The sequence below is a fragment of the Homarus americanus genome, unplaced genomic scaffold (genome assembly GCF_018991925.1).
Source record: "Homarus americanus isolate GMGI-L3 unplaced genomic scaffold, GMGI_Hamer_2.0 scaffold32583, whole genome shotgun sequence".
Lineage (NCBI taxonomy): Eukaryota > Metazoa > Arthropoda > Malacostraca > Decapoda > Nephropidae > Homarus > Homarus americanus.
This window is the reverse complement of record NW_024713129.1, coordinates 15,629,922-15,642,737: the sequence shown is the minus strand read 5'-3', so window position 1 is coordinate 15,642,737 and position 12,816 is coordinate 15,629,922. Positions and strand designations below refer to the sequence as shown.

General features: G+C 35.3%; 1 protein-coding gene across 2 annotated transcripts in view; it reads right to left on the bottom strand.

Annotated features, from left to right (window-relative positions):
- Window positions 1-2,488: 2,488 nt before the first annotated feature.
- Window positions 2,489-12,816, bottom strand: part of LOC121868701 (phosphatidylserine synthase 2-like) — a 37,754-nt gene continuing 27,426 nt past the window's right edge. The window contains exons 10-12 of one of the 2 annotated variants that reach the window (XM_042369542.1): window positions 12,673-12,783; window positions 11,920-12,006; window positions 2,489-7,276 (exon numbers count right to left, since the gene is read on the bottom strand). In XM_042369542.1, the coding sequence (XP_042225476.1) occupies window positions 7,129-7,276; window positions 11,920-12,006; window positions 12,673-12,783 (346 nt within the window). In that variant the 3' untranslated portion in view covers window positions 2,489-7,128. The other variant, XM_042369550.1, reaches the window with a different exon arrangement.

The following is a 12,816-nucleotide window of genomic DNA, read 5'->3' as shown; positions in this document are numbered from 1 at the left end:
GCTGATACATGATATCACAACCACACCTAGCACTGTCACTGGTATCTACTTGTAACAATACATTTGTCCTTTTCTAAGTGAAGCAAGGTCAACCCATCTTAAAAAAAAATATACAGTATATGTGTAAATAAATTTTTAAGTGGGATGTTTATAAGTATTACAGATTTACCAATAATTCATACCTTACTTGAAAGTTTTGTAGTATATTTGAAGGACATGGTAGCCTGCAAAAAGACAGAGGTAACTAATTCATATCTACAATATGAATCTCAAAAATCTCAATCGTCGATCTGATTCTTACAATGCCTCAAAATTTAAACTGGTCCAACATTTTTAAAGCATTTAATGACACCTAAAAAGTTTGGGAATATAAATTTACTTCATATTTCAGCACTAATAATCACTATGAAGATCTACCAAGCACCATACTATATTGCATGCACTTCAAACATGCAATTAAGTAATATCCTACTGTCAATAGTATATTCCTTTCTATTTAAGGGCAACTGCTCGTCTACTTTAAATTGATGAACCGCTAAACAAAATTTTCAACGTCCGTTAAAATTTATTAAAAAAGCAACACCCCACTTTCTGCAGGGCAAAACACTTTTAAAAACAAGTTCTCAGTGCATAATTAATGATCAAGATCTATATACTGTACAATATTCGAAACATATGCATATGTTGAGACCTACCAATGCACCTGCTTCATGATTGGACTACCCTTGACAAGCTTATATAGATATTATTCTTAACATCTCAAATCTGAGTCTCTTATACAGGTTTACTTAAATTGTCAGCCAAAGACACCAGCACGACGAGTTGCTTCCTATCAGTCTCACTAATAATAGGTACTGGAAGCAAAGATAAACCTCTTATCTTACACCTTAAGGATTTTGCCCTTCTACAATAGGCTTCATTGTTAGGCCAACAATTTATAATGGTTGATTCAGGAATTCTTAGAGGGGAGGTTAGCAAAGGCCAAGCACAGATTAACAAATACCCACAGTAGGAATGTTCAAACAATATCTGCCCAAGTTCCATAAAAAAAAAGTGTTTATTGGAAGGTTACAATACTTGAATAAATAAAAAAGGTGGGGTTAAAAATGTTTATCATAGGACAGTGCCCCCTATTTCTGACATGGTGGAATGGGGCACTAGACCCACCAGAGTTCCCTTAATGCCACTAACTTTACACTGTGCATGACTGTAGAGTAGATGCAGCTATTATTCCTGTGACTCTGGTGACCAAATGATAAAGCTTTCTCGTTCTCTTATGTCAAAAAGTAAAGTTTACAACATCAACCAAGAATTGTCAATTTCACTTAACATGTTACCTAACATACAGTAAATGCACTATGGTTAGTGATTAATTCACTGCTGGAAGAATCAGGATATCCCTAGTAAGTAAGAAGGCCTAAGAAGTCAACATACATATACTGGTAAGGGAAAAAATTACACACCTACATGCCTATCATCATCAATATTTTACAACCATTTTCTGCACTTGCATGGGTTAGATGCAATAACCTGACGGCAGCTCTCCACTCTACATAGTCTCTTGCAGCCTCTCATGTCAGATTTTACAATCTCTCCCCATGTCATTCTTGGCCTGCCCCTGGCTCTCCTCCCCTCTATACTAAGACTCATGCATCTCTTGACCCAGTTGGTCTGACCCATTTTCTCCACATACCCAAACCATCTCAGCCCACCTCTTTGCAAAACTTGGCTAATACAGTGGACCCTCGATTAACGAATACAATTGGTTCCACAGAGTCGGTTGTAAACCAAAAATTTTGTTAACCGACTATTATTTCAATGGGATTTTGGGTACTTGGTTCCAACTCACAGAAAAAGTATACATACAAAATACTTCTATACCGGTAATAGAATTAAGAAAACATTAAATATAAACTAAATACAGTATTGTACTGTACAGTATACTGTACAATAATAAATAAAAAACAATAGAATACCATATTTTAGCTTACTTTAAGGTGTGTATGTCGTATTCCCGGCAGCTTTGTTTACATACCAAACAGCTGATTGTAGAGGCAGTCGATGACAAGCCATATTCTTTACAGAGTGCATTAGTTCTAATGCCTTCTTCATGTTCATAATAATTTCTGCACTGTATATTATCAATATGTTAACTAAATTTCAGAATGACCAATAATTTTAATGTAAAAATGCAAAAATATTCAAGACCAACAAACTAAATGTTCACTCCACTGTTAACAAAGTTAAACTGAGAAGCGTTGGTGGGTGATTCGATCAGCTGAAGGGCACACAAAAATTGTTCCCTGTACTGTATATATTATCAAGATGTTGAAATTTCAGAATGACCATAATTTTAATATAAAAAATACAAAAATATTCAGGAGCACAACTTTCTTGATATTTATTCCACTGGAAACGAATGTAAACATAGAACCAATTACTATATTGGCGGACTAGCCGATCAGCTGATGTGCACAACAAAGCGTGTTTCTCGTAAGGCTGTCGTTAATCAAAGTTTTGTTCGTTAATGAAACTAAAAATCCTTATGGGAGCTAATTCGTTCAACGAAATTTCGTTAATTGAACCGTTCGTTAATTGAGCGACCACTGTACTCACAATACCCAGCTGCCCTCTTAGCTCTGAAGAGAGTTTCTTGTCTTTCAGTGACACATTCACTTCACCATTCTCATATTAGCTCACTCAAGTCTGCATTTGTCATCCTCTTTAACTGCCTATATTTCACTGCCATACAAAAACACCCTTCTAATGCCAGTTGAATACATCTTTCCTTTTTTGTGGAGGGAAGATCCTCTGCTATCAATATTACCACAATCAACCAATCAATCATGCCCTCAATAAAGGCATCAACTCCCTAAACTTCATCCAGTCATTTCTAGCTCTTGCAACTAAGCAGGCTTCAGCACCCCTTCCAGCACTAATGTCACCCAGGTAAAAGAACTCATCAGCACAGACCAGAATGCCAAGTTTCTCCAGCCTTGCTAAGGCCACGTGGTTACCTGCACAAACAGAACAGGTAACAATATACATGCACAAAAGTGTACAAATATAAAACAAATAACCATGCACAAAGAAAACACACAAAACAATAAATACATACACACAAGCATGTACACCTACACTTAAGATAAAAGTTTCCAAATCACACAAAAATACTTGTTACCACCTATAAATTTAAAACAATTATTATGAGACCATCAATAAATAATTAAATAAACCATAAGGAATATAACCCTACTGCTCTGAACCCTTTACATCCCTGAATCATTTGAGGGAAATGCTGGAAAATAATTTTAAATATATAAAACACAAATCCATGCAACAGCTCAACTAAGACTCAACACTTATACAGGTACCTTAAAAAGACATAAATGAATGGATAAAAATGACAGAAATGAACTACTGTACATTACTTAAATACTGACACAAAACAGTGCATACTGCTCAATCTAGGAATGTTTATTTATCCATTCACTGCTCAAGCAACATGCATTATCTTGAAATACAGTTCATAAATTCACAATAAACTACTCAATATACTATATTAATCCACTAAGATTGAAGAACTTATTTTACATTCATAATAAAAGGGTCAATGAAAATTTTCCTCATGGATCTTGGATGTTCTACTGTTCTACCATCTCCACACCAAGCAGTAAAAAACTGTATATAGGATTTTGTGTGTTGGTTTGAGTGTCACCCAAGAGTGGTAGGCACTATCTCCTTACACAACAGAGAATGTAAAAAAGAGGCTTGACAGCAATTATAACCACAAGGGAATCCAGAAATAGAAAATATGATGAAAATATGTTAAGAGTGCAAAAAAAAAAAAAAAGCAGGATAAATGATCGCGTGGGATCGAAGAAATGTGTGATATACTAAGTGGTGACATAACATGTAAGTACACAAAATGAATAATACTGTACACATTTAAAGGTGATGGATATTTACATATATATATATATATAGGCAATATCTTTACAAATTTCCCCTTAAAACATGCATAATGAATGGACGAATAACCCACAAAACTTGCACAAGGACAACATAAGAAATAAAGCATGACAGAATAAGGTTTGAGGAAGTGGGGGATCTAGCACCTTCCAGTTGTCATTATAGTGAGCACTCTCAATGTGCAGCCGGGGGAAATACAAGGACGATATTTCTTAACGACTTTTGAAATAAATATCTTAATCAATAACAATAATAATTAGCTTACAACAAAAATACTACTACAAATAATAGTCAATGATATTAATATTGTTATTATTATCATTTCTATTATCCTATTTAACATTATACTAAATGGCACCCCCAACAAAAGCACTCAGCTGACCCTATGCACCTTACTGTTTGTCCCACTCTCAACACTGCTCAGACCACCTTTGTATCTGTTTAAGTTGATTTATCTGACACTCTCTCTCTCCGTGATACAAGTTTAGATTTATTGTTAGGTTCTTATAATGTATTTATTTAAGCTATTATTAAATTTTCAGGACATTACTATATTTATATGACTTTGTATTTCAATTGCCGGTCTTCTGGGGTAAAGTTTGGATGGTCCAGGGACACATCCCCTATTCCACCATGTTATAAAGTGCTCTCCATCACAAGAAGCATATCCCCCATGATAGGGAACAACAACCAGTATATCTATTTTGCTTCTGGAGACTACATTCTAGCTAGGAGACTCGAGGGATTAAGACTTCTCAAACTTAATAATGCTCAGTCTAACAGCACTAATACTTAAAGACTATTTCATTCTGAATACTGTAGCTAGTTGTTTCTTTAAAGCTTTCATTCTAATTCTGTTGAAATTGACTACTGTAAATGATTATCATTTTTTTTTACCAAATCCAAAGCTTGAGTAAATGAGTATGGTAAATACTATGAAAGCTGTGCACTTTCATCAAATCACAAGAAATAAAAAGTTTCCAATCAAAGTATTGTGCACACTTTACTATACCCTTGAAAATCATAATCTATTCAAGAGATGAGAAGTAAGCGCCATTAGTAAAGATCCAACACTTCGAAAAACAAGATAAGGAGGACAGTACAATAATTAGACATTCCTACAAAGACAGACACAGGTGATGAACACACAACAAGACTCTGTTTAAAGTGATAAACACATAAACAAAGAGAAACATACAGTAATACAGAAGGTAAAAATAAATTAACTTACCACATAACTACATTCTTGAATAAAAAAATCCTCAGTAAATAACCTCTGATTACATTAATAAATTATACAGAGCACATCAAATGAACCAAGTCACTAATGGACACTGTGCAATATAAAATATGTTTACATCCAAGGGTGATACCAATTGTTAGTTAGATTCACTCTTAACTACTCGGCGGTCTCACACACAAACACACACACACTCGACTCCAAACTATAATTGTACTTCTTTCATTTATTTTTCTAATCTTTCTAAGTATTTCTTTTCCCTTGTGAGTTCACACTTATACAAACCATTCCCTTTTGAAATATTCTCTTTTCTTACAATATTAAAGTGGAATCTGTTTCTTTTATTTTGGACAGTCAAACAATTCAGCCCAAGTCAGTGATGTATATCTGGCCACTTGAAAATGTGGAGATGTTATTGGTAGATATTCTTGAGTAAAATTCTGCATAGGATGATGACGTATATGTCACAAGATGAATAAAAATTAATAAAGAAATAATATATATCCAAATAAATCATCTACTTTAAAGGCAGAATACTTTTAGAGTCAAGAGTGAGTAATAACGTGTGTCACTTAAGACAGTACGGTAAATGAGTTTCCGGGGACCTTTTAGAATCTAGGTTCTATAGCACGAATGACAGAGAAACTAAATCTGTCTTATGAAAAACATGACATTGTTTTGATCTTCCTCCACTACTTATTTTAAATCAATAAATAAACTTGATAACATTTCATATCAGTATACAAAGAAGAGACTTATATTAAGAATTGGAGAATAGAACAATGAGAGATTCTTAATATAAAATCAGTACCTAACTGCACAGTACAAATATACTGTATCAAGACGAGGTATTATGCTATATAAGAATGGCAAAGATACAGATCAGGTTATAATAGTGGCAGTCATATTTCTGTCATATCTGGTGAAGAAATTATTTGGGATACTAATATTTGTCAAAGACCTCCAAAGGTTTTCAAGTCTTCCTAATTTTATACAAATATTTCCCTTGTGTGTGTTATAGTAGTCCTTAGCATATTCTTAGAAGTAAGTACATTTAGTGGGTTTGGTTTTAGGTAACACACCAGTTACCACTTGCCTCACAAGGGTTTGGATACAGCACACAGGCAGAGCACCCTGAGTACAGGATAAGTTAATATGGCCAATATGTTGAAATTTTACATTCAAGTCTGCTAACACATACTGTACCTTCAGATGACATGATAATCAAAAACAGATTTCATATCTATGGTTTTAGCAATTTTGTATCAGGCAAATTAATCAGAGATATTGTTCGTCATGCCAAAGTAGTAAATGCTTTTGATAATGAACAGTGACTCTGACTGCTTATTATTCTTAAAGAAAATCCTCAATGTGTGTTTCACAAACACACTAAGAGGAACAGCAGACAGCTATTAACTGAGTTGCTTCAATATAATAATGATGTTAACTTATTGATATATTCATTAGATATCACATCATAAATCTCCTCAAATATTGAGGAGGAAATATGCCACAAATACACTTCCCCATAACCATAACAAATCTAATATATGACAACTGGAACATCACAAGTATACCAATTTCAGTTTAACAGGATCATTACAATGTGTGACATCCCAATTCTATCTAGGTTTTCTATCCATGGGTTCTTCTGCCACTTTCCTTTATTGCATTGCAAGTGACTACCTTACTCTTCATATTTTTAGTCAATACAAAGTTCACTGGAGTAACACATTCCTTTCCATTGCTCTGCTAATTATAAATATGTACATTACCATTTCTGTAAATTTTTCACTAAATGTACCATTCTTTTTTTCTAGAAAATTACAAACAATTATGATATCTTAAAACTCCAAGATTTCCTTGACTCAGAACTTGTTAATACCATTTATGAATATTTTAATAGAACAAAATCATCAATCTTCTTTGCTTCCCTTTTGCATAAACTTATCAAAGAAAACCTTTGGGTCAAATAATCTGGACTCGGAAGGACTGAGCTTGGTTTCAATAGCGCGAACTTGACTCCAGTGTTCACGTCGTCTCTCGATATCTTTGGAGTCGACCCTAAAATATAAAAACATTATTAGTTGTATCTTTCCCAGCATGAAATATTATTAAAATGATTGAGACTAATAACCTATTGACTGCTACATCTCCTCACAACAGGCAATCCCCAATGACAGTATTTTACAAGAATTAAGAGTGCGGCCAGGAAAACAATGCTGTATATTACATAGTAACAGAATTCTTACCATCCACCAAGTCTCACATGGAGATCACACTGAAAGGGTGAACTCATGTCTAAAGACTAAACTACACCTTTGTCCCTAAGATGTGCAAGTGGGGCCCATAAGACTGACTGACTGTTGAGGGCCGTTTGAAAACAGGCCATTGAATATTAATCCTTTAACCGGGAGCTCGTGTGGTACAAATCTCACCCACAGACCAGCCAATCAAATGCAAAGATTTACCATTTACGCAAACAGCGTTATCGGCAGGCGAAAGGGTTACGTCTTTGGTACACATGGAGAATATGTGGCAGTCACTGCAGTTGTTCCCCTTCACTTTCCTCGTTGAAAAATTAGTCCCATTTACAGCCAAGTTTGACTAGAGGAGCCCAAGGTGTAATCTAACAATGCTTTGGACATGGGGTGAGTGTTGTATCCACTTGGCCACTACACCTCTCCCTAAGAGGTACCAGCCTACAAAAAGTTAAGTTATCCCTTCTATAAAGCACATGCAATACTTTGACTGGGCCTGACTCCTGCACCACAACAAAAGATTGCAAGGAAAATTAAATACATTAAAGTCCCACTGAACAAAAATACAGTCTACCGGTAATGAGCCTAGTGTTTTAGGGTATGAAAATTCAAAGAACAAACTTCTATTCAATATAAAAAGCAAAATTACAAATGAACCAGCACACATTATCATTTGTAGAATGGGACTAGTCATGCTCTGTCATTAGTTGAATGGTCAACCAGGTCTAGCTCACTAATACCTGTACACCCAATTCCTATACAGTATTCTCAGGAAAGCCAGCGGTAAGTTGGCCCAGCCTGGCTAGCCAATAAGCCAAGACAACATGGTGATGTTTGTCTGGACACTGGCCAATACAGCCTGTCCACTTGTGCTGTCTACATCTGTCTTTTGTCACTCAGAAAGCATATGGATTCTAGTCAGGCGTGTTGCCCTTAAAATGTCTCAATACAAATACTAAGTGATGGTAGTGAGTGCAGTACAATAGTTTAAAAAAGAACACAAAATGCATTGCTTCCATTATCTTCCACTCATAGGAGGATTGTAAATACAGCACTTGGCAAATTTTAAGACAAAATATTAGTTTGGTCACTTCTTGCGAGCTGCCTAGTAACTCAAAAGATCCAATCTCATAAGATACAACTGACTACTTCCTCCTATAAATATCATGTTGTGGAGGTCAGCCACTTGACAAGATTCCATTATAATGTATCCTTTCTCACCACAACCAAGCCATGGAATTCTCACCCTTCCAGTTTTCCTTTATATTTCTGGTTTATAACCAAAGATATTTGGGAAGAAATATGGATTGACGTCGCTCTCTCCTCAAACATGACTAATTTAAACATTTGTTGGTTTTAGCTATAAAAAAAAAGGTATATAGTCACACTTCATCATATGACTCAAAAAAAAGGATGCCACGATATCTATATGAAGAACACTTCTATTTTGTTAAAACTGATGGTCCACAAAGATTACTGCTTGTTTAGTTGTAATGTTATGGTTTCAAGTCTAAGCAAAGCACACAAGCAATGTTTTTGTGCAAATATGAATAGATGATCTCACTAAGAATTATCATTCAGGGTCCATTCTATGAAGTTTTAACTAACATGTGCTGTGTGAAGACAATATAGCTAGCATGCAGTATAAAATGACAGCTTACAGTATTTCAAAGAAAGGTGAGTTGGATAAAGAGTGAAGTAAGACTGTATCAATGAATACTATGATGCCACGAGTATAGTAATGATCTTTTGCATTTTGTGTTAGTTAGATAATACTCTTGGACTAACTTCTAATTTCATATCAACACAGAGATGTAAAAAAGATATTTGTTTCATTATTTTCTTAATCTGGGAACAATCCGGTCTCAGTTGGCTGTGGGTAATCTTTGATTACCTCAAGGAGTTGTGACCTTGCCTTGTCAGCTAAGACGGTGCTTGGAAGTCCTACATATAATGCCCAGTTCCCCTTCTGTAAAGTGGGTTGGAGATAGAAAGGCCATCCAGCTTCAAATTTGCCTGATGAGAACTGGGACACCATGCCATCATGGCTCTAAAACAGTGATGATGATGATAATGATGATGATAATTATATTTGCTTTATTTTGACTTATTGATGTTATGATGCACTGAAATTTTTTCTAGCTTGAACTAATAAAAATAAGGCAAATCCCAACTAATGTTAATAACAAAAAAAAATTAACAGTTTGATCCATATTTTTATCAACAACCAATTTTTTATTTAATCAATATACAATACAGGTATATACAGCAGTCACACTGTGTTAGTCAAAGCTTTGCAATTCTAAGAAGAATGAAACCTGAGCAGTGATGAAGTAACTCCATAAACGAGGCTTCATATATTACAACAGGAAACCAGGTAATTGAACTTGAAGGAGAATCAATATTGAATAAATCCAAGCTCAGAATGACCCAAAGGGACCACCCCACCTGAGAGTTGGCACAGTTGTAAATTGTGTAATGTAAAGCAGCAGATTAACAGTCATGCAAATATTCCAGAATTAAGACATTAGCACCTGGTTAATGCACACAACTGTCCATGGAGTGTAAGCCATGAAGGTGTCAGTAAGTTAGATAGCCAGAATATTAATAAGGGCTACTAATAAAGTCAATGGAACTTCAAGGGAATTTTAAGGATATCCCAGACAGGCCCTGACAGAAGTTTAAGCGGGATCAGAACTCATGAGACACGGATTCACCACTTCGATACCGAGACCACACGGCAGAGCAAGCAGCGTAAACACACAATCTGTCTTCCAAGAGGTTCAGAAACAATGCCTCTGATGGAAAGATCGTGTCTAGTTTTGTGGGACTTGTAGTGGGTGATCATGGGAGGCTACCTCTCTACAGGCAAGATCACCAATGGGGAGCACTATGCTGACCAACTGCGATGATTGCGGGATGCTGTAAAGACCAAGTGCTGTGAAAACGCATCTAATAATGTTTTTACGCCTCTAAACTTGCCTAGAGAACATTTTTCCAAGATCCTATAATGTTTAACAGTTGATGTCAGTGCCACCACATAGGTGTGCTTGCATGGGGTGTCTCAATGTATTTTGATTTAGAAGTCTGTAAAAATGTTAAGTCTGTGGTATATGGATGAGTATTGGCTGGAACCATGCTCCTCTACAGTGAGATGTGACACAAGAAGAATTTGAGCTTGTTTATTCAATCAAAGAGTTCTATCAATGCAGCAGTAGTGTGATAATAAACAATAGATTGCCAATCAGGTGACCTGGTCCTCTAGAGAGTGTAAGTGGTTCCCAACCTATTTGAGTGACATACCACTACCCTGTGTATCATACATCTAGACTTTCAGTTTAACATAACTAATCAAGATTTTTAAGGCTAACCCCACATACAATTTGGAGGGCTCAAGCATACCACTAATAATAATGCCATCAGATTTAAATAACAAGCATGAAAAATATTTTAATTAGTTCTACTTGCCTATGATACTGTACTCCAAAACAATATAAATTCTAATATCCCTAATATTGCTATACATTGGCATCATTTCATGGGAAAAACAATATTCAATCTAGGGTCATGGAGTGATTAACTCACAACACAGAATGCCAGGGTTAAACCATGTAAGTTGACTCTTAACCCTAACCACTGTAATTCTTTTTGCCCAGTTTATCTTAACAACCACAAAATCCAATTTAGGTCCAAGATCTAGATGAGAGATTCATGGGCTATGAAATATAAATCTAGTGTCATCAAAGTGTTACACTCTCAGAGTAAACTATTGAACTTTGTTACATTTCAAACAAAGACCATTCTCAAGATCAGAGTCTAGTCTTAGGTTTTCAAGGTCTAACTACAAGCTCTTGAAGTTTGAATTACTTTTGATATACTGTACAGTAGTACAGTATAGAGCTACAAACATATTTTATGCCTTGTAACCAGAGTACAGTTTACACTAGGGAACAACGTCAGTCAATAAAGCTAGTACCTGTAGTCAGTTGTCAATTAAACCTAATTTAAAAGTTACAGAATTGAAGATCACACACCAAGAATATATGATAATAAAATTAATAATAACAATAACAATAATAATAATAATAGCTGGTCTTTTGTTTCTCAAAAGCACCAGTTATTCTAAAAAATTCACTAGTGCACAAAACACTGCAAAGTAAAAAGAAATGGTGAACAAAAAGAAATACTGTACTACAATAAAAGATCACAGGCTTGCCCTATTTACCCCTGAACAACCTTTGCTTCTCTTCTCCTGTGGAAAAGCTGCTTACCAGGGTATCAATTCAACAATGAATATATGATTACTGCCAAACAAAGAACACACGTGACAGGAATACAAGAAAAGCAAAGTAAATATCTACCAGTACTTATACCATAACACTAAATTGGAGGCGAGCAAGTACTTTAAGGCCAGCTTTAGCTACTGTTGTGATCCTGTACACTTACTTGATAGTATAAGGGTCAATATAGAAGTTCCACACAGTCCACAGCACCAGCAAAATGAATATGGTCATCCACAAGGTTACAACATGACTGGAAAAGAAAGGGAAGAGTGATCTGGTGTATCACTATCTCTTATATACAGTATACCTGATAACTAATATAACTTAGCAGCAAAATAAAACTTATAAAATCATCTCCAGATATAAAACAGATGCTTTGGCCATTTCATTGTACACATCTAAGAAACCCTAATCAGTCCAACACATGAAATACAAATCACTGTGTAGATGTGAGATTAATAATGAAGCACACATACTAAATTAACCCTTAAGTGCCTATTATGATTATGTACAATAAAACTCAAATTTGTTACTTAACTAAATTGTCTACTGTACTGCATTCCATGATCATAGACTGGTCAATTTCTCATGTGCTAAAGTTGTCAGTTATTGTATTAAGACAGATCTGATAAAACTAATGTATCATTAACATACAGTGCATCGCTTCCATCAATTCAGGTCTTGACACATTCTTCCATACCAATGTCCTTCTCACCTCTTAATCTATTTTTCTTTCTTAGCTCTCAGTCTCACTCTGTCCTTCCACATCTTCAGTCTCATTCATCCCTTCTTTCCTTCCAACTTCACTTGTCTACACTACAGTATTCATCTTCCTGTTTTCATTTATTTCTCCACAAATACACACGACCAGTCTTCATTTATTTCTACTCTATACATGAAAGAGACAACTTAGTACCTTGGAAAAGGAATGGTCACAGTTTCCCAGCCAAACTTGATGACAATGAGCAATTCCGTGCAGACAATGGCTAGGAACAGCCACGACTGCCTCCCAAACTTCATAAAGTCACTGAAAGTTCAACACCTTCCTTAAGAGAACATT